Source organism: Oncorhynchus tshawytscha, linkage group LG03 (genome assembly GCF_018296145.1).
Source record: "Oncorhynchus tshawytscha isolate Ot180627B linkage group LG03, Otsh_v2.0, whole genome shotgun sequence".
Taxonomy (NCBI): Eukaryota; Metazoa; Chordata; class Actinopteri; order Salmoniformes; family Salmonidae; genus Oncorhynchus; species Oncorhynchus tshawytscha.
In genome coordinates, this window is record NC_056431.1 from 37515649 (window position 1) to 37541325 (window position 25677).

The following is a 25677-nucleotide window of genomic DNA, read 5'->3' on the forward strand; positions in this document are numbered from 1 at the left end:
TACACTCGGTTGTAGCTTTTTTTATATTTAGAATCGGTTTGCAAATTACAACCGGCACTCTATTCAGAGGTGCTAAGTATAAACGCTTGACAAGTCTACCGGTGTGTCCGTGTCTTTAGAATGGTAGAATACAAAGGTGGCAAATTTTTTATTTGGTAGTGCATCAGCAATTTTCCCCTTCTTGCGTCAGTCACTGACAGTCACTCAGTTACCCCCATTGCAAAATGTGTAGAATTTCAGAAAATGTGCTTTAAAACTGCATTATGTTCTTTACACCGCTTGGCAAAATAGGTGGAATTGCAGGAACATTTTCTCTCCACTGCCAAAAAGGGGGCCTCTAAAATATTTTGCCCGTGAGGTAAATACAGTCCTGGAGGTGACAGTGATCAGACTTTGTTATTACGACAACTAAAGCCAGCATTAAGGCAGAGGATCACATTTTAAGTGAGCAGAGAGAAGAGGCTTTCCCATATTAGTATGCGAATGATAGCCCCAGTTTAGACTCTGCTAAAGAGACACTCTCAATTAACCTGTCATGAGAGGAGATTTGGTGGTGATTGAAATTCATATCTCACTAGCTAGGTTTCCATCCAATTGGTGACAGATTTTCATAAAAGGCTGTGAGTGATGACGGAATGTATATTGAAATACCTTTTGAGGTATAATTACCATGTACCAAATAAAAAATCCAAGTTAAATGGGTTTCCATCGAATTTTCAACTCTACTGATGGTTTACTCACTCAAAAATGTTGCTTTATATAGCGAGTGTGCCCACTCTGGTATTGGCACATGCAATCTAGCCAGCAGCTCAGATAATTTGCTGAAATTCCGGCACCGACAGAGATGGCCACCTCGCTTCACGTTGCTAGGAAACTATGCAGTATTTTGTTTTTTTACGTGATATTTATTACATTGGTACCCCAGGTAATCTTAGGTTTTATTACATACAGTCGGGAGGAACTACTGGATATAAGAGCAACGTCAACTCACCATCATTACGACCAGGAATACGACTTTCCCGTAGCGGTTCCTGTGTTTTGCCCACTACCCGGGACAATGGATCGGATCCCAGCCGGCGATCCAATACAACGACGCCGTAAAAGGGGCAGACGAAGCTGTCTTCTGGTCAGGCTCGGGAGACGGGCACATCACCCACCACTCCCGAGCATACTACTCACCAATGTCCAGTCTCTTGACAACAAGGTTGATGAAATCCGAGCAAGGGTAGCATTCCAGAGAGACATCAGAGACTGTAACGTTCTTTGCTTCACGGAAACATGGCTCACTCGAGACACGCTATCGGAGTTGATACAGCCAGCTGGTTTCTTCATGCCTCGCGCCGACAGAAACAAACATCTTTCTGGTAAGAAGAGGGGCGGGGGGAGTATGCCTTATGATTCACGAGACGTGGTGATCATAACAACATACAGGAACTCAAGTCCTTCTGTTCACCTGAATTAGAATTCCTCACAATCAAATGTCGACCGCATTATCTACCAATAGAATTCTCTTCGATTATAATCACAGCCGCATATATTCCCCCCCAAGCAGACACATCGATGGCCCTGAACAAACTTTATTTGACTCTATGTAAACTGGAAACCACATTTCCTGAGGCTGCATTCATTGTAGCTGGGGATTTTAACATTGCTAATCTGAAAACAAGACTCCCTATATTGTATCAGCATATCGATTGTGCTACCAGGGCTGGTAAAACCCTGGTACATTGTTATTCTAACTTCCACGATGCATATAAGTTCCTCCCCCGCCCTTCTTTCGGAAAAGCTGACCACGACTCTATTTATTTGCTTCCAGCCTATAGACAGAAACTAAAACAGGAAGCTCCCGCTCTCAGGTCTGTTCAACGCTGGTCTGACCAATCTGATTCCACGTTTCAAGATTGCTTCGATCACGTGGTTTGGGATATTTTCCGCATTGCGTCAAGAAACAACATTGACGAATACGTTAATTCGGTGAGTGAGTTCATTAGCAAGTGCATTGGCGATGTCGTACCCACAACAACTATTAAAACATTCCCAATCCAGAAAATGTGGATTGATGGCAGTATTCGCGCAAAACTGAAAGTGCGAACCACTGCTTTTAATGAGGGCAAGGTGACCGGAAACATGACCGAATACAAACAGTGTAGCTATTCCCTCCGCAAGGCAATCAAACAAGCTAAGCGTCAGTATAGAGACAAGTCGCAATTCAACGGCTCATACACAAGATGTATGTGGCAGGTTCTACAGTCAATCATGGATTAGGATATCTTGCTCCCAGACAGACTAAACAACTTTGCTCGCATTGAGGACAATACAGTGCCACTGACATGGCCCGCTACCAAAACCTGTGGACTCTCCTTCACTGCAGCTGACGTGAGTAAAACATTTAAACGTGTTAAGCCTCGCAGGGCTGCAGGCCCAGACGGCATCCCCAGCCGCGTACTCAGAGCATTGCCAGACCAGCTGGCTGGTGTGTCTACGGGCATATTCAATCATTCCTTATCCCAGTCTGCTGTTCCCATATGCTTCAAGAGGGCCACCATTGTTCCAGTTCCCAAGAAAGCCAAGGTAACTGAGCTAAACGACTACCTCGTCGTAGCACTCACTTCCATCATCATGAAGTGCTTTGAGAGACTAGTCAAGGACCATATCACCTCCACCCTACCTGACACCCTAGACCCACTTCAATTTGCTTACCGCCCCAATAGGTCCACAGACAACGCAATCGCAACCACACTGCACCCTAACCCATCTGGACAAGAGGAATACCTATGTGAGAATGCTGTTCATCGACTACAGCTCAGCATGTAGTACCATAGTACCCTCCAAACTCGTTATCAAGCTCGAGACCCTGAGTCTCGACCCCGCCCTGTGCAACTGGGTACTGGACTTCCTGGCGGGCCGCCCCCAGGTGGTGAGGGTAGGTAACAACATCTCCACCCCGCTGATCCTCCACAATGGTGCGTTCTGAGCCCTCTCCTGTGCTCCCTGTTCACCCACGACTGCGTGGCCATGCGCGCCTCCAACTCAATCATCAAGTTTGCAGACAACACTACAGTGGTAGGCTTGATAACCAACAACGACACGGCCTATAGGGAGGAGGTGAGGGCCCTCGGAGTGTGGTGTCAGGAAACTAACTTCACACTCAATGTCAACAAAACAAAGGAGATGATCGTGGGCTTCAGGAAATAGCAGCTTCTCTTCAACCTCAGGAGGCTGAAGAAATTTGGCTTATCACGAAAAACACTCACAAACTTTTACAGATGCACAATCGAGAGCATCCTGTCGGGCTGTATCACCGCCTGGTACGGCAACTGCTCCGCCCACAACCGTAAGGCTCTCCAGAGGGTAGTGAGGTCTGCACAACGCATCACTGGGGGCAAACTACCTGCCCTCCAGGACACCTACACCACCCGATGTCACAGGAAGGCGATAACGATCATCAAGGACAACAACCACCCGAGCCACTGCCTGTTCACCCCACTATCATCCAGAAGGCGAGGTCAGTACAGGTGCATCAAAGCAGGGACCGAGAGACTGAAAAACAGCTTCTATCTCAAGGACATCAGACTGTTAAACAGCCACCACTAACATTGAGTGGCTGCTGCCATACATGTGAAAAATGTATCACTAGCCACTTTAAACAATGTCACTTAATATAATGTCTACATACCCTACATTACTCAACTCATATGTATATACTGTACTCTATACCACCTACTGAATCTTGCCATCTTTATGTAATACATGTATCACTAGCCACTTTAAACAATGCCACTTCATATAATGTTTACATACTCTACATTACTCATCTCATATGTATATAATGTACTCGATACCATCTACTGCGTCTTGCCTATGCCGTTCTGTACCATCACTCATTCATATATCTTTATGTACATATCCTTCATCCCTTTACACTTGTGTGTATAAGGTAGCTGTTGTGAAATTGTTAGGTTAGATTACTCGTTGGTTATTACTGCATTGTTGGAACTAGAAGCACAAGCATTTCGCTATGCCCGCATTAACCTCTTAAAGCTAGGGAATGTTGTCTCTGACTGTATAATTAAAACACATACTGAATGAAGACACCCAATTATTAGTGAAGTTGTCAGTTAGCAGCCCACCTGTTTCTCTGGATTGCTGAAGAGGAACCAGTATTTTATTTTCTGTTGCTAAAGAAGTCTACTGGCTTTTAGGTAGAAAATCATGCCAGCATGACAAGGAGACAGGGACCTTGATGGTTTGATTTTAATATATGTTGTTCTGAGCTGTGTTTTTCTGTGCCAGGAGGTGCAAGTGAAATAATGCAGTGTGAGAATGCAAAATGACAGAGTTGTCATTACTGTACTTTAATTATTTATACATTAAATATTCAAACATTGTGGTGCCCAGCATACTACATGAAGTGTACAGTTGTATTACAGTTGAAATAGATACGTATTCAATATTGCTTGATGGCATTAGCAATCGCTTTGTCACCAACTGTACAATATCATAAATGCACTTGATTTGACACACTGCCACTAAATCACAATCTCAATTGGTCTCAAAAGTGCCACATTTTCCCTAAGCTTTATCCACCATGATTCCTCTCTGTTTGGGTGAAGCCCATTCTTTCTGGTGGCAACCATGGTATCATGCGCTAATTAGCGAGGAATCATTAGCCAGCATCACAGTTAAATGTAATTGGATTGTACGTAACTACCATCCATCTGGCTTGGCTCTTAGAGAGGACCTTTGCCGAGTGTCGTAGAACGAAAAAAACAGACCATCTGTTGCATTAATGCACTGAAATTACCACAAGGTGGCCTGGGTGACAGCCAGTCGCAGCTGGTTAAGACTCCCTCATGCAGAACATAATGTGGCCGGGATAGGACAGGGGACAAGGAGAAAACAGACAATCAACCCGGGCTGGAGAGAAAATAATTCATTAAAATTGATCATGTTGAGGATAATGTTGCATTTCATGTTGTGGATACATATTACCAATGCTATTATAAACCCATTAATTCATAGATTTTGATGTTAAAGTAGTCATAACATGAGGTAGTTATCATTATTCAGAGGGCACAAATGACACAAGACAATGATTTTTGCGGTGTGATTGGATGATACCTACTTAACCAATTATATGAAAACATTTCATTCTGTTTAGATTGTTCCATTTGTTGTGTGTAACTCCTGCATCTCCAAGCCCCATCATGTTTTTTCCTTGTGCCTCAGGCTCCGGCTGCAAGATGCGAACGTTGGACAGCGGCATTGGAACATTCCCCCTCCTCGATTCCTCCTCCTTGTTGTCCTCCATCCTCCACCTCCTTCCCAAGTCCACATCGGCCCAACACTCCCTCAGTCCTCCCAGTGCTCCCAGTTCCTCTAGTGAGGAGGTGTCACCCTCCCCATTACCCCGGTGGAGAGTACCGTCTGGCTCAAAAGACCATCTCTGCAGCCAACCAGGCCTGGACGACTCCTCGTTATCCGACACCACTGTGACCCTTGTCCAATCAGTGCCTTATCCCACTTTGGCCTTCCTTCAGCCTGTCCAATCCCTGTCTGAGCCCCTTGTGACCTGTGCCAGTGTGTGTGATACTCAGAGCAAGCTGCCCAGACTAACCTCAGGTAAAGTCAAAAGACCACTTGTCCAGAGATACATCTGTCTGGTCATCGGGAACTCAGTCGCGGTCTCAACTTACTGTTGAGATTTAAGGAGAAAAAACATCACACCAATTGATGGTCTGCAATTTGTTTGCTGTTTGTTCTCTTGTTGAATCTGCTGGTGGGAGACTGACAGCCATAATTTCTCCCCGTTGTTTTACATTTCGAATCGGTTTACACTTGGTTGCAGCTTTTTTACATTTAGAATCGGTTTGCAAATTACAACCGGCACTCTATTCAGAGGTGCTAAGTATAAACGCTTGACAAATCTACCGGTGGGTCCGTGTCTTTAGAATGGTAGAACACAAAGGTGGCAAATTTTGAAGTTGGTAGTGCATCAGCAGTTTTCCTCTTCTTACGTCAGCCACTGACAGTCACTCAATTAACACCATTGCAAAATGTGTAGAATTACAGAAAATGTGCTTTAAAACTGCATTATTTTCTTTACACCCCTTGGCAAAATAGGTGGAATTGCAGAAACATTTTCTCTCCACTGCCAAAAAGGGGGCCTCTAAAATATTTTGCCCGTGAGGTAAATACAGTCCTGGAGGTGACAGTGATCAGACCTTGTTATTACTACAACTAAAGCCAGCATTAAGGCAGAGGATCACATTTTAATTGAGCAGAGAGAAGAGGCTTGCCCATATTAGTATGCGAATGATAGCCCCAGTTTAGACTCTGCTAAAGAGACACTCTCAATTAACCTGTCATGAGAAGAGATTTTGTGGTGATTGAAATTCATATCTCACTAGCTACGTTTCCATCCAATTGGTGACAGATTTTCATAAAAGCCTGTGAGTGATGACGGAATGCATATAGAACTACCTTTTGAGGTATAATTACCATGTACCAAATGAAAAATCCAGGTTAAATGGGTTTCCATCGAATTTTCAAAACTACTGTTGAGTGTGCCCACTACTGTTGAGTGTGCCCACTCTGGTATTGGCACATGCAATCTAGCCAACAGCTCAGATAATTTGCTGAAATTCCGGCACCGACAGAGATGGCCACCTCGCTTTGCGTTCCAAGGAAACTATGCAGTATTTAGTTTTTTTACGTGATATTTATTACATTGGTACCCCAGGTAATCTTAGGTTTTATTACATACAGCCGGGAGGAATTACTGGATATAAGAGCAACGTCAACTCACCATCATTACGACCAGGAATACGACTTTCCCGAAGCGGATCCTGTGTTTTGCCCACTACCCGGGACAATGGATCGGATCCCAGCCGGCGATCCAATACAACGATGCCATAAAAGGGGCAGACGAAGCTGTATTCTGGTCAGCTTCGGGAGACGGGCACATCACCACCACTCCGAGCATACTACTCGCCAATGTCCAGTCTCTTGACAACAAGGTTGATGAAATCCGAGCAAGGGTAGCATTCCAGAGAGACATCAGAGACTGTAACGTTCTTTGCTTCACGGAAACATGGCTCACTCGAGACATGCTATCGGAGTTGGTACAGCCAGCTGGTTTCTTCATGCATCGCGCCGACAGAAATAAACATCTTTCTGGTAAGAAGAAGGGTGGGGGGGTATGCCTTATGATTAACGAGACGTGGTGTGATCATAACAACATACAGGAACTAAAGTCCTTCTGTTCACCTGAATTAGAATTCCTCACAATCAAATGTCAACCGCATTATCTACCAAGAGAATTCTCTTCGATTATAATCACAGCTGCATTTTGGGCATATTCAATCAATCCTTATCCCAGTCTGCTGTTCCCACATGCTGAGAGAGCCACCAATGTTCCTATTCCCAAGAAAGCTAAGGTAACTGAGCTAAACAACTACCACCCCGTAACACTCACTTCCATCATCATGAAGTGCTTTGAGAGACTAGTCAAGGACCATATCACCTCCACCCTACCTGACACCCTAGACCCACTCCAATTTGCTTACCGCCCCAAAAGGTCCACAGATGACTCATTCGCAACCACATGGCCCTAACCCATCTGGACAAGAGGTATACCTATGTGAGAATGCTTTTCATCGACTACAGCTCAGCATTTAACACCATAGTACCCTCAAAACTCGTTATCAAGCTCGAGACCCTGGGTCTCGACCCCGCCTTGTACAACTGGGTACTGGACTTCCTGGCGGGCCGCCCCCCAGGTGGTGAGGGTAGGTAACAACATCTCCACCCCGCTGATCCTCAACACTGGGGTGCTACAAGGGTGCGTTCTGAGCCCTCTCCTGTACTCCCTGTTCACCCACGACTGCGTGGTCATGCGCGCCTCCCACTCAATCATCAAGTTTGCAGACGACACTACAGTGGTAGGCTTGATAACCAACAACGACGCGGCGGCCTACAGGGAGAAGGTGAGGGCCCTCGGAGTGTGGTGTCAGGAAAATAACCTCACACTCAACGTCAACAAAACAAAGGAGATGATCGTGGACTTCAGGAAACAGAAGAGGGAGAAACCCCCTATCCACATCGACGGGACAGTGGTGGAGAGGGTAGAAATTTTTAAGTTCCTCGGCGTACACATCACGGACAAACTGAATTGGTCCACCCACACAGACAGCGTGGTGAAGAAGGCGCAGCAGCGCCTCTTCAACCTCAGGAGGCTGAAAAAATTTGGCTTGTCACCAAAAGCACTCACAAACTTTTACAGATGCACAATCGAGAGCATCCTGTCGGGCTGTATCACCGCCTGGTACGGCAACTGCTCTGCCTACAACCGTAAGGCTCTGCAGAGGGTAGTGAGGTCTGTACAACGCATCACCGGGGGCCAACTACCTGCTCTCCAGGACACCTACACCACCCGATGTCACAGGAAGGCCATAAAGGTCATCAAGGACAACAACCACCCGAGCCACTGCCTGTTCACCCCGCTATCATCCAGAAGGCGAGGTCAGTACAGGTGCATCAAAGCTGGGACCAAGAGACTGAAAAACAGCTTCTATCTCAATGCCATCAGACTGTTACACAGCCACCACTAACATTGAGTGGCTGCTGCCATACATGTACATCTTTACTTTAAACAATGCCACTTAATATAATGTCTACATACCCTACATTACTCAACTCATATTTACAGTGCCTTGCGAAAGTATTCGGCCCCCTTGAACTTTGCGACCTTTTGCCACATTTCAGGCTTCAAACAAAGATATAAAACTGTATTTTTTTGTGAAGAATCAACAACAAGTGGGACACAATCATGAAGTGGAACGACATTTACTGGATATTTCAAACTTTTTTAACAAATCAAAAACTGAAAAATTGGGCGTGCAAAATTATTCAGCCCCCTTAAGTTAATACTTTGTAGCGCCACCTTTTGCTTCGATTACAGCTGTAAGTCGCTTGGGGTATGTCTCTATCACTTTTGCACATCGAGAGACTGACATTTTTTCCCATTCCTCCTTGCAAAACAGCTCGAGCTCAGTGAGGTTGGATGGAGAGCATTTGTGAACAGCAGTTTTCAGTTCTTTCCACAGATTCTCGATTGGATTCAGGTCTGGACTTTGACTTGGCCATTCTAACACCTGGATATGTTTATTTTTGAACCATTTAATTGTAGATTTTGCTTTATGTTTTGGATCATTGTCTTGTTGGAAGACAAATCTCCGTCCCAGTCTCAGGTCTTTTGCAGACTCCATCAGGTTTTCTTCCAGAATGGTCCTGTATTTGGCTCCATCCATCTTCCCATCAATTTTAACCATCTTCCCTGTCCCTGCTGAAGAAAAGCAGGCCCAAACCATGATGCTGCCACCACCATGTTTGACAGTGGGTATGGTGTGTTCAGGGTGATGAGCTGTGTTGTTTTTACGCCAAACATAACGTTTTGCATTGTTGCCAAAAAGTTCAATTTTGGTTTCATCTGACCAGAGCACCTTCTTCCACATATTTGGTGTGTCTCCCAGGTGGCTTGTGGCAAACTTTAAATGCCACTTTTTATGGATATCTTTAAGAAATGGGTTTCTTCTTGCCACTCTTCCATAAAGGCCAGATTTGTGCAATATATGACTGATTGTTGTCCTATGGACAGAGTCTCCCACCTCAGCTGTAGATCTCTGCAGTTCATCCAGAGTGATCATGGGCCTCTCGGCTGCATCTCTGATCAGTCTTCTCCTTGTATGAGCTGAAAGTTTAGAGGGACGGCCAGGTCTTGGTAGATTTGCAGTGGTCTGATACTCCTTCCATTTCAATATTATCACTTGCACAGTGCTCCTTGGGATGTTTAAAGCTTGGGAAATCTTTTTGTATCCAAATCCGGCTTTAAACTTCTTCACAACAGTATCTCAGACCTGCCTGGTGTGTTCCTTGTTCTTCATGATGCTCCCTGCGCTTTTAACGGACCTCTGAGACTATCACAGTGCAGGTGCATTTATACGGAGACTTGATTACACACAGGTGGATTGTATTTATCATCATTAGTCATTTAGGTCAACATTGGATCATTCAGAGATCCTCACTGAACTTCTGGAGAGAGTTTGCTGCACTGAAAGTAAAGGGGCTGAATAATTTTGCACGCCCAATTTTTCAGTTTTTGATTTGTTAAAATTTTTTGAAATATCCAATAAATGTCGTTCCACTTCATGATTGTGTCCCACTTGTTGTTGATTCTTCACAAAAAAATACAGTTTTATATCTTTATGTTTGAAGCCTGAAATGTGGCAAAAGGTCGCAAAGTTCAAGGGGGCCGAATACTTTCGCAAGGCACTGTATATACTGTACTCTATACCACCTACTGAATCTTGCCATCTTTATGTAATACATGTATCACTAGCCACTTTAAACAATGCCACTTAATATAATGTTTACATACCCTACATTACTCATCTCATATGTATATAATGTACTCGATACCCTCTGCATCTTGCCAATGCCGTTCTGCACCATCACTCATTCCTATATCTTTATGTACATTTTCTTCATCCCTTTACACTTGTGTGTATAAGGTAGCTGTTGTGAAATTGTTAGGTTAGATTACTCGTTGGTTATTACGTAATTGTCGGAACTAGAAGCACAAGCATTTCGCTACACTCACATTAACATCTGCTAACCATGTGTATGTGACAAATAAAATTGGATTTGATTTGAGATACAGTGTGGTTAGGCCCATAGCCTATGTTTTTTTAATAAGAACAAATGATTATTTACAATGACAGCCGAGGAACAGTGGGTAGATGTTTACCTTGTCAGCTCGGGGATTCGATCTAGCATCCTTTCGGTTACTGACCCAATGCTTTAACCACTCGGATACCTACCGCCCTAAAATGATGAGATTATTAGGAGAATATTATGGACAAAAGAGCGAGATTATTTGTATTTGTCCAAAGGCAGCCAAACATTGATGATCCTGTCACCAGAATCAGACACTCAACGTTTACAGGAAAGGAGTATTAAGATCACTGTGCAATTTCACCACAATGTGAAGTTAATTGAATCTGTAGCCGAATAAACTGCATGATTTCCCAAGTCTCCAAGTTTACTTCAATTTGATGGTTATTATAACAATATTTGGGCATAAAAGTGTTTCCACCAACATTTCTCGCATAACTTATTAGACCTGTTTTTTATCTGATATGTACTTAACTCTGATAAAAAAGGTTGGATGGAAACCTGGTTATAGTGATGCACAGTGTTAATTGTTTGGTTGGCACAATTTCTGAGATGGGGTGTAGTGTCAAGAGAAAAACAGAAAAAATGGCCAATGTTAAGTGATGCCCAGATAATGCCTTAGGATGGGACAATAACTTCTGTTAATTACCGAACACCAGATTCAGTGAAAAAGGCTCTATGCTCTAGATTTTACAACTGTAATGTTCTCCTGTTACTGTTTGCAAAGCAATAAAACAATCCCTTAATAGCTTATTTTCTGGATGAGGTTCACTTTGTATGGGATGACACTCAGTATCATGCAGTATCATGGAAACAACATACACTCAGTATCAAGTATCATGCAGTATCATGGAAACAACATACACTCAGTATCATGCAGTATCATGGAAACAACATACACTCAGTATCAAGTATCATCCAGTATCATGGAAACAACATCCTTTTTGAAAGCAATATGTACGGGAAAAAACATGTTGTGATCTAACAACTAGAGAGGAGGTGCTGCCGAGAAATGAGGAACTACTGGGAATGGATGTAATATTATTGTATGTTTAATAAAATGTGACTTTTTATACATGGAGAGAGTGTTGCGCCCTACATCTGTCTGCATTGCAGATATTGTTACCCTGAGGGTGTAAGAGCAAATCAACTTGACACTGCTGTTATATTGCTGTCTTAGAATACTTAGAATGTAAAGACCAGGGCCTCCCTAGTGGCACAGTGGTCTAAAGCACTGCATCGTCACTATAGACCTGGGTTTGATCTCAGACTGTGTCACAACTGTCTGTGACCGTGAGTCCCATAGGGCGGCACACAATTGGCCCAGCCTTATCTGGGTTAGGGGAGGGTTTGGCCGGGGGAGCTTTTATTGGCTCATCGTGCTCTAGCGACTTCTTGTGGTGCCTGCAGGCTGATCCTGGTTGTCAGTTGAACGGTGTTTCCTCCGCCACATTGGTGCAGCTGGCTTCCAGGTTAAGCGGGCGGGTGTTATGTTTGGCGCGTCATGTTTCGGAGGACGCATGACTCGATTTTCGCCTCTCCTGAGCCCGTTGGAGAGTTGTAGCGATGGGACAAGATTTAAAAAGGGGGTAAATTACTACAAAATGTATGTATTGACCATACAACTTGAACAAAACCGTGCTCTCTCTTCTTTTTTCAGCAGTTAGAATGACATGATCATGAAGACTGACAAGGACAACTGCTAAGAAACCATCAGCAGTGAGTTGTTTTTAAAACATTCTTATTTGTTTTTATTGGTAGGTGGAATGGAAATAATGATATTGAGCCATTTGAAATCAAAGACCAGCCCTGCCAACATAGAGAGCAGACAAAACTCCAGTTTGCTGTTAGAACAGTTAGCTGTTTTATATCCAATGAATTGATTATAGCAATCAAGGAATGCACACAAGTCATTTTCAGAATAGAATACATTTTCTAAAATCATTGGTAGTTGATCAACCATAGGCCTGCACTTACAGGAGTAAATATGAAAGAAGACTGGTTCTGTGGAACTCGTAAAAATATACAATTACACAGCAAATGTACAAATATTTATTTAATTTTAATTTGATTTATTTCACCTTTATTTAACCAGGTAGGCCAGTTGAGAACAAGTTCTCATTTACAACTGCGACCTGGCCAAGATAAAGCATTGCAGTGCAACAAAAACAACAACACAGTTACACATAAACAAAGTACAGTCAATAACACAAAATAAATTACAAATAGAAAGATATATGTACAGTGTGTGCAAATGTAGAAGAGTAGGGAGGTAGGCAATAAATAGGTCATAGAGGCAAAAATAATTACAATGTAGCATTAATACTGGAGTGATATATGTGCAGATGATGATGTGCAAGTAGAAATACTGGGGTGCAAAAGAGCAAGAGGGTGAGTAATAATATGGGGATGAGGTAGTCGGGTGTGCAATTTACAGAGTGGCTGTGTACAGGTACAGTGATCGGTAAGCTGCTCTGACAGCTGATGCTTAAAGATAGAGAGGGAGATATAAGACTTCAGCTTCAGAGATTTTTGCAATTCGTTCCAGTCATTGGCAGCAACGAGAGCATAGAGGTCGCAGTGGTGGGTAGTATATGGGGCTTTGGTGATAACACGGATGGCACTGTGAAAGACTACATCCAGTTTGCTGAGTAGAGTGTTGGGGGCTATTTTGTAAATGACTTCGCCTAAGTCAAGGATCGTAGGATAGTCAGTTTTATGTGGGTATGTTTGGAGGCATGAGTGAAGGAGGCTTTGTTGCGAAATAGGAAGCCGATTCTGGATTTAATTTTGGATTGGAGATACTTAATGTGAGTCTGGAAGGAGAGTTTAGTCTAGCCAGACACCTAGGTATTTGCAGTTGTCCACATATTCTAGGTCAGAACCATCAAGAGTCGTTATGCTGGTCGGGCGGGAGGGTGCGGGCAGCAATCGGTTGAAGAGCATGCACTTAGTTTTACTAGCATTTAAAAGCAGTTGGGAGGCCACGGAAGGAGTGTTGTATGGCATTGAAGCTCGTCTGGAGGTTTGTTAGCACAGTGTCCAAGAAGGGCCAGATGTATACAGAATGGTGTCGTCTGCGTAGAGGTGGATCAGAGAATCACCAGCAGCAAGAGCGACATCATTGATATATACAGAGAAAAGAGTTGGCCAGAGAATTGAGCCCTGTAGCACCCCCATAGAGACTGCCAGAGGTCGGGACAACAGGCCGATTTGACACACTGAACTCTATCTGAGAAGTAGTTGGCAAACCAGGCGAGGCAGTCATTTGAGAAGCCAAGGCTATTGAGTCTGTCGACAAAAAGCCTTGGCCAGGTCAATGAAGACGACTGCACAGTACTGTCTTTTATCGATGGCGGTTAATATCATTTAGGACCTTGAGGGTGGCTGAGGTGCACCCATGACCAGCTCGAAAACCAGATTGCAAGTGGAGAAGGTACGGTGGGATTCAAAATGGTTGGTGATCAGTTTATTAACTTGGTTTTCGAAGATTGTAGAAAGGCAGGGCAGGATGTATATAGGTCTATAACAGATTGGGTCTAAGGTGTCTCCCCTTTGAAGAGGAAGATGACCGCAGCAGCTTTCCAATCTTTGGGGATCTCAGACGATACGAAAGAAAGGTTGAATAGGTTAGTTATAGGGGTTGCAACAATTTTAGAAAGAGAGGGTCCAGATTGTCTAGCGCAGCTGACTTGTAGGGATCCAGATTTTGCAGCTCTTTCAGAACATCGGCTGTCTGGATTTGGGTGAAGGAGAAGTGGGGTGGGGGGGGACAAGTTGCTGCAGGGGGTGCTGAGGTTTTGGCCAGGGTAGGGGTAGCCAGGTGGAAAGCATGGCCAGCCATGGAAAATGCTTATTGAAATGATCAATTATTGTATATTTATCAGTGTTGACAGTGTTTCCTATCCTCTGTGCAGTGGGCAGCTGGGAGGAGGTGCTCTTATTCTCCATGGACTTTACAGTGTCCTAAAACTTTTTGGAATTAGTGCTACAGGAAGCAAATTTCTGTTTAAAAAAGCTAGCCTTTGCTTTCCTACCTGACTGAGTATATTGGTTCCTGACTTCCCTGAAAAGTTGCATATCGCGGGGGCTATTCGATGATAATGAAGAACGTCACATGATGTTTTTGTGCTGGTCAAGGGCAGGTAAGTCTGGGGTGAACCAAGGGCTATATCTGTTCTTAGTTCCACCTTTTTTGAATGGGGCATGCTTATTTAAGATGGAGAGTAAAGCACTTTTGAAGAGCAATCAGGCATCCTCTACTGACGGGATGAGGTCAATATCCTTCCAGGATACCAGGGCCAGGTCGGTTAGAAAGGCCTGTTCGCTGAAGTGTTTTAGGGAGCGTTTGACAGTGATGAGGTGTAACCGTTTGACCGCGGATCCATTATGCACGCAGGCAATGAGGCAGTGATCGCTGAGATCCTGGTTGAAGACAGCAGAGGTGTATTTAGAGAGCAAGTTGGTCAGGATGATATCTAAGGGGGTGCCCATGGTTACTTATTTTGGGTTGTACCTGGTTGGTTCATTGATTATTTGTGTGAGATTGAAGGCATGTAGCTTAGATTGTAGGACGGCCGGGGTGTTAAGCAAGTCCCAGTTTAGGTCACTTAACAGTACGAACTCTGAAGATAGATGGGGGGGCGATCAATTCACATATGGTGTCCAGGGCACAGCTGGGGGCTGAAGGGGGTCTATAACAAGCTGCAACGGTGAGAGACTTGTTTCTGGAAAGGTGGATTTTATAAAAGAAGAAGCTCAAATTGTTTGGGCACAGACCTGGATAGTATGACAGAACTCTGCAGGCTATCTCTGCAGTAGATTGCAACTCTGCGCGCTTTGGCAGTTTTATCTTGTCGGAAAATGTTATAGTTAGGGATAGAAATTTCAGGATTTCCTAAGCCAGGATTCAGACATGGCTAGGACATCCGGGTTGACAGAGTGTGCTAAAGAAGTGAATAGTGAATAAAACACTGGGAGGAGGCTTCTAATGATAATGCATGAAACCAAATGCTTTTACAGTTACATGTGGGATAATGTGCTCTGAAGCCATTAGCAAGCCATGAATAAAAGGCCTGCTGAAGTGTGTGAGTCATGGTTGATAATGGAAGTGTATTCCTACGGCTATCCCCCTTACTACCACGATGAGCAGCCATTTTGACTGCAACATTCTAACAGTCTAATAAATGCATTTCATATATGCTATTGGAAAAATAATAATTTGGTTGTGTCTATGAAGGTCTTGGGTAACAATAGAATACGGGGAAAAAAACAATTTCAATGAACACAATAGCATTTCCATTAGTTTATGTTACTGTAGACTATCAGCTGCCACATGCTCATGTGTGGAGCAGTTATTCTTGGAAAATGTGATATTTTGAAAAGAGCTAATCTCTTCCATTTGGAGAGTTATTTGGTAAGGGTTTTGGAAACCTCAGAATCTGCTGTTTCTGATACTATATAAGTTACCAGAATAATTTTTTTGTGTGAATTTTAACCTCTTTGTCCCCCCAAATTCATGGAATCCAATTGTTAGTAGCTACTATCTTGTCTCATCGCTACAACTCCCGTACAGGCTCGGGACAGACGAAGGTTGAAAGTCATGCGTCCTCTGATACACAACCCAACCAAGCCGCACTGCTTCTTAACACAGCGCGCATCCAACCCGGAAGCCAGCCGCACACTGTGCACCTGGCAACCTTGGTTAGCGTGCACTGCGCCCGGCCCGCCACAGTTGTCGCCTGTGCACGATGAGACAAGGATATACCCTACCAGCCAAGCCCTCCCTAACCCGGACGACACTAGGCCAATTCCCGGTCACAGAGACTGGGCGCGAACCCAGAGTCTCTGGTGGCACAGCTGGCACTGCAGTACAGCGCCCTTAACCACTGCACCACCCGGGAGACCCCAGAAACTTTGTTAATGTTGGTAATTAATTTATACTTGAATAACTAAAACAAGTAATTCATATATAATATTCCTTTTTACATCTGTGTTCATATTGTCCATGAGTTTCTCGTGGTAGACCACATAGTAAAAGAGAAAATTGGTTTATATTAAGGATAATGTTTTACAGCTAGGTCATTAAATTGAATTGATTCTTTTATATGTTAAAATTGCCATACAGAGGGCCAGAGATAATTACAGTCACTGGTCATAATCTGAAGTACCGAAAAGGGCCACTAGATGTCTTGTGATAAATTACATAAAATCCTTGAACGTTACCAAAATTCTGGTAGTTTACTGGTAAACTTAGATAGTTTCCTGTAATTTACCCTCCATTTTACCCTTAACTGCATGTGACTCAATAGGAGGATTTAAAAAAGTAACCTTTTGGCGTTACACTGAAAAAAATGACATCCTCTTAAAACTGCTTATAACACCAATTCTGTTTGTGATATCAAAATTCTAACATACTGTAAGTGTGTTAAATAGACCTACACTACTAAGGAAAAGTCAAGGACAGAGGGGGCCATGACTTAAAAAATGGCACAGATATTTCCATCTTAAATCCGCATGCAGTCAAAATGACTGCCTCTGCGCTTCTATTGTTAAAGAGTGCATCCTGTCAATGTTTTTGGTGTTGGTGGATATCAAATAAGATGGAATTCATTCTCAAGGAAGTTCTGCATTAAATATCTCAATGCATTAAATCTGTCATAAAATAGGTGCGATTGTTTAGTATAGTATTTTATTAGGATCCCCATTAGCTGTTTCTAAAGCAGCAGCAGCTACTCTTCCTCAAGTCAATTTTGAGAATAGCAACTATAAAACTAATAAAAACAAGTGGGTCACTATCAATTCACTTCCAAAAGTATTATATTGTTTCCTGGTTGCACTCGACCACGATAAAGCTCTTGATTATTTATCTTCAATTCCCTTGACAAATTGGAGTATGATGAGTCATTTAACAGTGTCCTGTGGATGCCACACTTATAGTCAAAGACTGGGGCCACCCTGATTTCTCTGTGAGGTTCATGAGAGTATTGATTAAACCCATTACTATACCACCCCACAGGTCTAAGCTATTTGTCAAGTGCAGCCTCTAACTCTCCACCATCACTGGATGTCCCCAGGAGGAATTATAACAGACAGGAGGACAGAATGACCATAAATATAGTCTAGTGTATTCCTGTGTGTCACTTTCAAAGTAAGTAAGTTATGTAGTCTGACTGGAACATCAACACATATATTGATGACAGTACAAATATATTGATGACAGTACTTTTATCTATTTTAGGTAACTTAATTTAACTACCATTCAAAATAATGTTCTAAGTGTAAAGCACTTTGACCATTTGGAAAAGAATGTTAGACATTATAGTGATTCGTATTTCATCATTGAAATTTGAGACTGCACTTGACTGTAAAGAGCCTTACAGCAGGTCAAAGTCAAGACTTGACTGATACATTGCACTGTCGTATACACTGTTATACACTATCCCAGAACTGCTTCTGTGTACTGTTTTCTGCTACATGTCCTGTTATTTCACAAGCATCGGGAAGAGGCTGTAGTTTGCTGTAAGGTTAGGAATTCGACAATAGCCCGAGGTCCGATACATCTTACTTTCTCACCACGTTTGTCTGTCAGAAAACTTTTTTAGTTGTGTGCAGGAAAGTGAAGTTTACGTGAAGTGTGACTTCTGCCTTCTGCATCGCTTTTTCTGTATATGTTACATTTTCCTGAGAGGAATCCAGGAAGTATGTGACATGTTTTTCTGAGTTTTTTTTTTTTTATCACTCCTGGCAGTAGCCTTAAACATGTCTTTGCAATGTGCTGGTCCCAAGGTCAAAGTAAAATATTAACAGTAAGGTTAGTATTCGTTGTGTGTATTAGCTAAGAGCATAACGATTCACAGTATTAATAATAATGTATGATTGGTGAACCAGAGTTTTTGCTGGTCAGGTAAGGGCCCCATGCACAGCTGTAATCATTTAATTCAGTCCTCTATGTCCCCACTTTGACCCAATGATTGACATGATGACATTATTGGTATATCTTTAAAGCCAGAGGTTAAACCTGATCTAAATGTGTTCCTACAAAAATCTCCCCTGAAACCGACTAAATAGCCATGGAAAGAGACATCAAATGTAATTGGTAGTTCAGAAAGGGGTGATTTAGAATACATTAGCATCTCTCACCTCCCCTTAGTTGTTCTTGTTTAATGCTGTAATGTACTTAATTAACGTTTAAAAGTCTTTGTCATTTGAATAACAACCTTGGGGCTAGGTTCCATCGTCAAATATGCAGCCTTCAGTGAAACATCATTATGAGCAAGAATGATTGAAGTTTATGACTTTGACCCTATGTTGCATTCCAACACCTTGGCAGCTGCAGAGCGACAGGTGTCTCAAACATTTTGCTGAGCTCATAATCCAATTGCAAATGATTCATGCCATTGCAATGAAACTCCTTGATTGTCCATATGGCTGAAACGCTAAGATATGAGGTACTTTTGTATTATTAGTAGGAAGGTTGAAGTTTAACTTTCATCCCAACAGCAGTGGGTGGAGATGTTGCTGTTTTTCATAATGAAACAATTGCATTTTTTTGTGTGACACAGATGTTGATTTTTTTCCCCATGTATCATCTAATCCTGTTTTCCTTTTCCATTTCAGAATAAATTCTGGAACAAAATGAGCAGCATCGAGGGGAGAGAGATAGAGAGAGAGATGGCAATCAGCAGGCATGTAACCTACAGGGAGATGCATGATTACAATGGCTCATGGTCAAACAAAAGCACTATACCTACCTTTAGGAATAGAACTGCCCGTGAAAACATGTTATGTCAACATATGAAGGCTAGAAGCCTGAAAGTTGCCCATTTCCTTCTGATGAGTTTCTGTCCACAGGACCCGAAGTGTTAAAATCAGTAAACTATTGATTTACAGTCACAGGCAATTATAATCATCATTGGACTTGGTTTGCTGTACTTGAAACACATTAGCCTCTTCAGTAGCTTTACCAGTTAGCTCACACTTAGGTACTGTGCTGTAATTTCTAATTGCTCCTTATCTTGTCAACTTAATTAGACGGATGGCGTGGGAAGAACGCCACAATGACCTTCTCTCTTTCGGGAGTTTTATGAAAGAGATAGTTTACTCAATTTACAAAATATTGATTTCCTTAACCTGTAAGCAGTCTTTGGACAAGGAAAGACAGAATTCATGCCTTGGTTTTACTTACAGGATCAAGTAAAGAATAAGTAATTTAGTAATTTCGGTGAGCTATCTGTTTAACAGTTAGCAAAACAATACAGACTGACTTGGTAGGTTCTGTGCTGGGCAATATGCGGTTGGGTTGTTTAGGAACAAAACCGATGCGTGCTCAACTTTGGGGCAAAACAACTAAACTCCAAAGGATTATTGAAAACGTGAAATATATTTAGTCTCCGAAATGTTTATTGAAAACATACTTTTGCCCAATAAGCACTTGTTGTTTTCTCTCAAATAGATAATCAAAGATATTGGGTAGCTAGCTAGCGAAATTTTGCCATATTAGCATAGTCATACAGAAAGTCAAGCACCTCAAAACAAGACATGGTATCAAGAACAAGATACAACGAGCTGAAACAAACCACATACGATTCCCCACATGGCAGCTTCCTGTCAATGTTGCTAGCTATCTGACCATTCAGAATAATAACAACTCATGGTCTTCTGCCCCATCAATGTGCAGGCATAATTTTCTTGATGTCGTCAGGCAACCTGTCTATATGTACTGTCAACTGACACACAAAATCAGTGTGCAACAAACATAACTTCAAGGACGTCTGACTGGCTAATACGCTATCAATCACAGAAGTACAGTATAGGCAGGATCTCCACTCATAACTGTGTCGTTCCACCTCAAAAATCACAAGAAAGAAGATTGACATCCACCATCTCAGATTGTTCTGAAATCGGTTCTGTAGTTAGTGACAGATTCCATTAGCGTTCCTGAAACATTATTTTGTTGAAATATAATTTGATCTCTGAGAAATTCAGCTAATTGATTGCACACAATTGGGCATTTTAATTGACAGGATTCTGATAATATTCAATAAATACAGTACCCAACATCCGATATGGACCAAACATGGGATGACTCAACTGTATGTCACTACGTTGAATAGATTCACCCTAAAACCGCATGAACAAGTATATTAAAAAGAATGTTAGCTTTGTATATAACAAGCACTTTTAATGACTTGTTACACATTATTGAACTCTTGTTTAAACAGTATACCTATGAACTCAGTTATACATAAGCGCAACATGAATATTGCTATGCAGTCAGCTCAGGGAAATGCCATTACTCATTTAGGAAATACTTAATGGATGGCTATAAGCAGGTTTCCAATTTAACCCCAACACATGATTTTGGTATAATGTAATGTATATTTACAGTGCCTTCAGAAAGTATTCACACCCTTTAACTTTTTCCACATTTTGTTGTTTATTTTTGAATTTATTTAACCTGGCAAGTCAGTTAAAAACAAATTCTTATTCACAATGATGGCCTACCCCGGCCAAACCCACCCCTAACCCAGACAATGCTGGGCCAATTGTGCGCTGCCCTATGAGACTCCCAATCACGGACGGTTGTGATACAGCCCAGGATCGAACTCAGGTCTATAGTGACGCTTCTAGCACCCTGCGCCACTCAGGATCCCTGTGTTACAGCCTGAAATTAAAATGGATTAAATATAGATTTTTTTGTCACTCGCCTACACACAATAACCCATAATTTCAAAGTAGAATTATGTTTTTCAAACTTTTTACAAATGAATAAAAAATGTATAGCTGAAATGTATTCAACCCCTTTGTTATGACAAGCCTAAATAAGTTTCGGAGTACAAATTTGCTAAGCATGTCACATAATAAGTTGCATGGACCTATTGTGAATGACTGCCTCATCTTTGTACCCCACAAATACAGTTATTTGTAAGGTCCCTGAGTCGATCAACAACATTATATTTACTCCACAATACTAACCTAAATGACAGAGTGAAAAGAAAGAAGCATTTACAGAATAAAAAATATTCCAAAACATGCATCCTGTTTGCAATAAGGCACTAAAGTAAAACTACAAATATTATAGCAAAAAAAATGAACTTTATGTCTTCAATACAACACATCACTGAGTACCATTCTTCACATGTTAAAGCATGGTGGTGTGTGTAGGTGAGAGAAAACAATTTAATCCATCTTGAATTCAGGCTGTAAAACAACAAAATATGCAATAATTTAAAGGGTATGAATATGTTCTGTATAAACTTTATATGTATAAAATAACTGTGTGAGGTATTGCGTTTAGGCAACTCACTTTTACGCTCCAAATAAAATGCATATTGTGTACTCTACTGATCTTTTCATTGTTATGAATGCATCATGACATGTTTGGCTACTTCGGCTGCTGTATGAAATGTTTTGCTTCCCTAACTCTTTTTTTAAATTGTTTCCCTACCTTGACTTTTATACATTGTGACGACCATTTACCCCAGGGTGGTCTCTCTCCTCCTGGGTATACAGTAGTGCATAATCAGTCCTGGTAACCTGGGGTATTTTAGACACCACAACAGAGGCAGAATAAGGACATATCAAAAATATATTAGCACTGTTGTGACCTATTGTATTGCCCCCATATTCCCAACCAACCATAGTCCATTCTACGTCACCACTTATGACAAAATGTGTAAATGTAGTATGATAGAAAACAACTTTGGGCTTTCTGAGAAGCAAGCCAAAAATTCCCTAAAACTATTGGGATACATATCAGGTCAATTTTCCATATGACTACGGAGATAGTCTCGATTGATACTCCCTATAAAGAGACATTAAAGAGGCAATCTGCATTTCAACAAAAACAAAGTTTCTGAGCTACTGTTTTGGTAAAATATCTGAGGTGTGGGGCTGGAGAAATGTAACAACTTTCAAATTCATAGACAGAGATATGTGTGCAAGGACTGAGCAGACATGATATTCAAATTATTGTGTTAATCATGTTTTGAGGCTGTACAGTATTTGCTTACAATTAAACAATGGTGTAAAACAAGATTATATTTTGGTATGACACTCGAGCTAAGCTAATTAGGAATTTCTAAGTTTTATAGTCAATACAAGTTTTCTAAGTTTTATAGTCAATACAATCACAGATTGCCCTTTTAACCTTATGTATGAAACAGAAACTATTGTGTAACATTAATTGACGACTATGAAATATTTTTGCCAACAGATTAAAGTATTACAATTTCAAACAAAATAAGTCATTTGAATGGATGCCACAAATACTTATGAAATACCACTGCTTTCCTCTAATGCACACTTACAAATGTACATGTATATCACTGTTTATACTCATGACAACCCTTTAATTGTTGCAATATTGCATTTGTTTTTAAGAAAATATGAACAACTGTTAATTGATGTTTTATGAGTATATACGTGTGTACTAGCCATTTAAGCAATTCTAACGCATCAAGGAAGTCTTCCGACATGGTACTGGTTGTGAGAGCATGACGTCTTTGTTTTGATATTGTTCATATTAATGGAGAGTCACTTTCGAAAGACTACTGTATTTTTGTAGTATTCATGTCTTAAAACCCAGTATTTGTATGCTGTACATAAGTATGGTGATTACAATGTTCTTTACTATTCATCCTCAGCTGTCTGTTTTTCTCAGAACTCATTGCCAGTCATGTTCCTCTATGTGATCATTTGTCCGATGTTCTATCCAAAACCCATCGGGGTGAAATAAACTATTTCAGCACTTATGGTGTTGCTACCACCAGGGGACATTGTTATGTCATAAAAACCTGACTACACCAACTGGTGGAGGTTTGGAGAACCAGGACGGTTAACTGCAAAAGATTAGAGTTCTAGTGACCAGTTGGGAACCACAGTAACCGTGTGTCACGACTCTGACCGAAGGACACTCCTCTTCCCGTTCGGGTGGCGCTCGGCGGTCGTCGTCGCCGGCCTACTAGCTGCCACTGATTATTTCCTCCCCCTCCTTATGTGTTTATTGAGTGCACCTGTTTTGAGTTAGGTAGTTAGTAGTAAGGCTTTATTAGTCAGCCTGCCCACATGGTTCCTTGTGCGGGATTAATTATTGTGACCGTCTGTTTGGTGTACTTGTGTGCACGTCTATGGGTTTTGTGTTTTCCCATTTTGTGGGTTTTTTCTGGACAGTTTAAGTCCCCCTGTTTGGGGCATTTGTTTGTTCATTACGCCCTGTGTTTTCGTGAGGGTTGGCTTATGTTCGCCGTTTCTCTGTGCATTAAAATAGCACTCCCCTGAACTCTCTGCTTCCTGCGCCTGACTCCTCACCCACTACACTCAGACCGCTACAGAATCCCGCACCACTGGAATGGAGTCAGCAGGCGCAACAGCCACTCCGCTCCCATCGCTGGAAGAGAGGGTTCTACATCACACCACCGTTCTCCATCGGATCGGAACGGCGATGGATCTGGTGATGGAGAGAATGGACCGATGGGAGAGAAGCGGTCTCCTCTCTCCACCTTCGGCCCCCCTCCTCAGGACTCCCCATCTCCCGACTCCAGCACCCTCCGTCTTACGCTCCCAAGGGTCTATGATGGAGCGGCAGCAGGGTGCCAGGGGTTTTTACTCCAGCTAGAACTATACCTGGCCACCGTCAGACCCACTCCCTCGGGAGCGGAGAGGGTGAATGTCCTCATCTCCTGCCTCACGGGTCATGCTCTGGAGTGGGCAAGCGCAGTTTGGAATGGCCCAGACTCAGCTAAGGAGCACTACCCCGAGTTTTCTCGCTGCTTCCGCACCGTTTTTGACCATCCTCCAGATGGCTGAGCGGCGGGAGAACGACTATTCCATCTCCGGCAGGAGAAGAGGAGCGCCCAGGATTACGCGTTGGAGTTCCGTACCTTGGCAGCAGGATCTGGGTGGAACGACAGGGCCCTTATCGACCACTACCGGTGTAGTGTCCGGGAGGACGTCCGCAGGGAGCTAGCGTGTCGGGACACCGCTCTTTCCTTGGATGAGCTAATTGACATGTCCATCCGACTGGACAATCTGCTGGCTGTCCGCGGGCGTTCGGAGAGGGTCCTGTGTGTTCCACCACCCAGCACCTCCACTCCTGTTCTGATGGAGTTGGGAGGGGCTTTGCCGAGGGGTACCGGAGGAGGAGGCTCCCTCTGGACCAACTGTGGTCGGAGAGGACACACGGCAGATCGGTGCTGGGGGGGTCCGTCTGGGAGTCGAGATGGCAGGCGGAACATTTCTCGATCACCCCAGGTGAGTCAGCACCAAACTCACCCAGAACCCCCTGTTGGTCACATGTTTGTCTTGATTTTTTTTCTCTTTTTTTCCCCCTCTTCCCAGCATAGGGCGCTAGTCGATTCAGGCGCAGCTGGGAACTTTATGGATCGCGGACTCGCTATTAAATTAGGTGTTCCGCTTGTGCCGATAGAATCTCTCATTCCCGTGCACTCCCTCGATAGCCGGCCATTAGGGTCAGGGGTGGTCAGGGAGACCACGATCCCACTGGACATGGCAATGCAGGGGAATCATAGGGAGCGTATCAGTCTCTATATTATTGATTCGCCTGCGTTTCCAGTGGTGTTAGGGATTCCCTGGCTGGCCCAGCACAATCCTAAAATTTTGTGGAGACAGGGGGTTCTCCAGGGGTGGTCAGAGGAGTGTTCTGGAAGGTGTCTGGGAGTTTCCGTCGGTGCCACCTCGGTGGAAAGTCCAGACCAGGGTCCCACAGTGTGCATTCCCCCCGAGTATGCCGATTTGGCAATCGCTTTTAGTAAAAAGAAGGCTACTAAATTACCACCACATCGACCGGGAAGGGATTGTGCGATAGATCTCCAGGTAAACGCTGCGCTTCCCAAGAGTCACGTGTACCCATTGTCCCAAGAGGAGACGTTGGCTATGGAGACATATATCACGGAGTCTCTGGGACAGGGGTACATTCGGTCC

The 25677-nt window shown here is 42.8% G+C and overlaps 1 protein-coding gene across 7 annotated transcripts in view; it reads left to right on the forward strand.

Annotated features, from left to right (window-relative positions):
* The window catches only part of LOC112234982 (nck-associated protein 5-like), a 128767-nt gene extending 106688 nt beyond the window's left edge, over positions 1-22079 (forward strand). For 4 of the 7 annotated variants that reach the window (XM_024403374.2, XM_024403365.2, XM_024403359.2 and 1 more), the window contains 3 exons: positions 5230-5622; positions 12395-12453; positions 19354-22079. In XM_024403374.2, coding sequence (XP_024259142.2) covers positions 5230-5622; positions 12395-12411 — 410 coding nt within the window. In that variant the 3' untranslated portion in view covers positions 12412-12453; positions 19354-22079. The remainder of the gene's footprint in view (positions 1-5229; positions 5623-12394; positions 12454-19353) is intronic. The other 3 variants (XM_042315249.1, XM_024403350.2, XM_024403345.2) reach the window with 3 other exon arrangements.
* The last annotated feature ends 3598 nt before the right edge of the window (positions 22080-25677 follow it).